The sequence below is a fragment of the Thalia democratica genome, chromosome 6 (genome assembly GCF_965202585.1).
Source record: "Thalia democratica chromosome 6, ktThaDemo2.hap1.1, whole genome shotgun sequence".
Classification (NCBI taxonomy): domain Eukaryota; kingdom Metazoa; phylum Chordata; class Thaliacea; order Salpida; family Salpidae; genus Thalia; species Thalia democratica.
In genome coordinates this window covers 45,158,684-45,162,219 of record NC_139170.1, presented here as the reverse complement: position 1 = coordinate 45,162,219, position 3,536 = coordinate 45,158,684, and the positions used below count along the sequence as shown (strand labels likewise).

Below are 3,536 nucleotides of genomic sequence, written 5' to 3'. Positions count from 1 at the left end.
TTTTAAGAATCAAAAATTTTTAATTATATTTCTAAACTTTACTCGTAACTATTAAGTAAAATATTTGTATTGTTAAAAAATGTTTTTTTTTAAATTTTAACTTATTAAATTACTCTCCTATTTTTATCTAACTCTCTCAAGCTACATGTAAAGCTAGGTAAGTTTAACTTTATTACCGAGTTTTATTTTGTTTTGGAATAGTAGAACTATTATATTACATTAACAAACTTAAATCTGATTCACCTAATTAATAGCCGAGTTTAGGGGTAGATTCAACAACCTGCATATAGTTTGCATATATCAGACTGATATTGACCTTTCCTTTTTTTTCATCTTAATTTAAGTTATTTAAACTTTTATATTTTGATTTACTTGTTATATATTTGTGTAAGGTGGGTTAGGGATAAGGGTACAGATTACAAAAAAAAAAAAAAGGAAAGGCCAATATCAGTCTGACACATACAAACATTTGCAGGTTTTTGAATCTACCCCTAAACTCGGCTATAAATTAAGTGATTCAGATTTAAGTTTATTTTTCATTTTAATTTAGAAGTAAAAGAAAAGTCTATAGATTAGAAATTAAACTTTTTATTGACAAAATATATTTTAAATTCTTAAATAGTTTATATAGTAAAGAACGAAGAAAACAAAATGCTTGAAATGTTTAGAAACATTATAAAAACTAAAATACAGCATAGCAATATATTTATTTTCTTAACTAATTGCACTAAAATTGCATAACATTTAAGTAAGAAATGAAATATAGTAAGGATTTTTACATTTATCAAGAACTTAAAACGGTTATACTTATAAAACATTAATTATAACGTTAACTTTGTCCAAAAAAGCATGAAAAAATAACTTAATTTGAGCTTAATCAAAAAATAAATAAAACATATGTATTAATTTTAATAAAGTTGAACTAACATACTTTTAAAAAACAAAAGTTTCCCAATAAATTAAAAAAAAAGTTCTTAAAACAAAAGAATTACAACTGAAATACAAAATTTTTTAAATGTCTCAAAAAATAGTTATAACGTAATAGAAATAAATTCATGTATAGAAAATTAAAAACATAATAGTCACTAATATACAACTATTAAAAAGTTTTAAAATTTATAGATAGTATATGAAGTTAAAAAAAAAGAAATAACCTATTTACACTTATTTAAACTTTTAAAAATATATTATCAGGTATAAGGAAACTGATAATTTTAAAAGTTTTCTTAAAGAATTTACATCAGAAAAAATATCTAAAATCCTTTTTTTTTACTAAAAAGATCGCCTTACTAAAATACTGGAAATTTTTACAGTGTTGAGTTTAAAACCTAAAAGTAAAGATTTTATTAAAAAAATTAGTGCTATTTAAAAATTAAAATTATTTGCTACTAATTTTTTTTTTTCAACTTTAGGTGAACAGTATTTTTAACAGATTTTCATCATATAAAACAATATAGCTAAAACATATTAGCGAAAATGCAAATACAAATAATACTTGAAAATAGATAAAAAACACTAAAAAATAAGGTGGTTAAGAGTCTATCTGAAATAGAACCATGCCAATCCAGAAAAACAAACTAAAATACTACACAATACTTGAAAAGGACTGGTGGTGTTTAAGTTTAGTTTATTTAAAAAGTCATTAATTTGTGCAGTGGTACTGTCAACAGTTCCATTGTTGTCTACAACTCTGGTTGCAAACTTTAACTTTTTGCTCAAATCCATTTGGCTGTTGATTCTGGACTCGGCCTGAGGTTCAGTGAAGCTGTTTCTGGTCGTCAGCCTATTCAACTGCACTTCTTTGTCAGTGAAAACAACAATCAACTCCCTGAAGATAAATGTGAGCTTTGACTCAATGAGCAGCGGAATGTCAACGAAAACAACCTTTTCGTTCCTGCAAAAACAACAAGCAATTTCCTTCAACAGCTTCACCCTTATTTTCGAATGCATTATCGAGTTCAGCTTTTTCCTTTTCAAGGGGTCGTTGAAAATAATTTCCCCAAGCTTTTCCCGGTCAATGTCACCATCCCGGTTGAGTATAACCGAACCAAACTGATTGACGCACTCAACAAAAGCCTTCCCTGCTCACCTTGTCGGCGTCAACAACAGAAAACCCCTTCTCCCTGGCCAGGTTGCTCACAGTGGACTTGCCAGACGCTATTCCCCCGGTGATGCCAATCAAGTACATTTTGTTTAAGCTGTTGTAACAATGGGCGTTTAAAACTGACATTGTAAGTAATTAAACTACCATATACGAAATTTTAAAAAAATTACTAGTATGTGTTAGAAAAATTTATTTGTTGGTGTTTTTAAATTATAACACATAAGCTTCTTTACATGTTAAGTATGTGTTTAAACATTTCATAACATTTTTGTGTGTAATTAATATACATATGTTTTGTAATTAAAATGATAATTAACAAATTTTTATTTAAGTATGATACTACAACTAGAAAACATTCAATTGACTCCCAAAGATGTTTTTATTTCATGTAAAATCTAATTGAAGTTTACTAAATATTGCAAACAAAAATGTTGAAAAATTTTTACCCAAGCAAGAAAATAAATAATCTAAGTAATAGAAAAATATGAAGTAAAAATACAAAAACATTTTAATAAAACCTTTTTCATAGACATTTGAAAAAAAAACATATACAACAGAAAAGTAAATGGCAACCAAGACCCAAGTTTAAAGAACAAACTAAGTTTTTTTTTTTCTTAAAATTTAACTTAAATTTTTGAAAAGCTTTAAATTGTATTTTTAAAGAAACTAATAAAGAAATTCAAGGATAGAAATTTTATAGGTTGATCTTAGCAACCTTATACCTTTACTTGGAACTAATAATGTCATTTGGAATAGTAATAGTATTTTATGAATGACTACAACATTACTACTACTATGATTTTCTGATTTTTTCCTATAACAACTTTTGAACTGTAAACTAGCATAAATTCATTGATTTTGATATATATATATATATATAATATGTGTTGTATTTGAAAGGAGCTTTTTCATATGTCGACAAGACGATATGAATTCACTCCTACTATTTAAACAACCTTCCTTTTTCAACATACATAACGTCACATAATCAAAGGATTTAAAAAAAATCTATTTAATCAAAAATCAATGTAATTGCGCTGGTGGTTGTAAGTATAATTTGAAGGGGGGCAATTGCCGGTCAGAGAACATTATTTACAAGGCAACAGATCAACGGACTCTGTATATCTGTTCTTAAATTTATTTGAGAGCAGTGAAACGCCGTTAGTTGAAATAAAGTTTTAGCACAAGAACATCTGTGGTATACATAGATATATATATATTAAAGGTTTTATAAAAAGTTCTGATCGATAGTGCTCAACAAATTAAATTGGAGCTAAGTATTTATCTAATTATATAAAAACTATAATTTATACAGCTGTTTAAATTATAGTTTTCATATAATTAGATAAGTATATATATATATATATATATATATGCTGATAATAAACTGATTAAAAGTCCTTTTAGTGTTAATTTTATATCAAGTTGAATT

At 26.0% G+C, this 3,536-nt stretch overlaps 1 protein-coding gene across 1 annotated transcript; it reads right to left on the bottom strand.

Annotated features, from left to right (window-relative positions):
- Positions 1-1,246: 1,246 nt before the first annotated feature.
- On the bottom strand, positions 1,247-2,188 carry LOC145838408 (dephospho-CoA kinase-like). Its single transcript, XM_082945996.1, is given in 2 exon segments — positions 1,247-2,080; positions 2,082-2,188. Coding segments are annotated over 2 exon segments (648 nt in total). The 3' UTR covers positions 1,247-1,539.
- Positions 2,189-3,536: the final 1,348 nt, after the last annotated feature.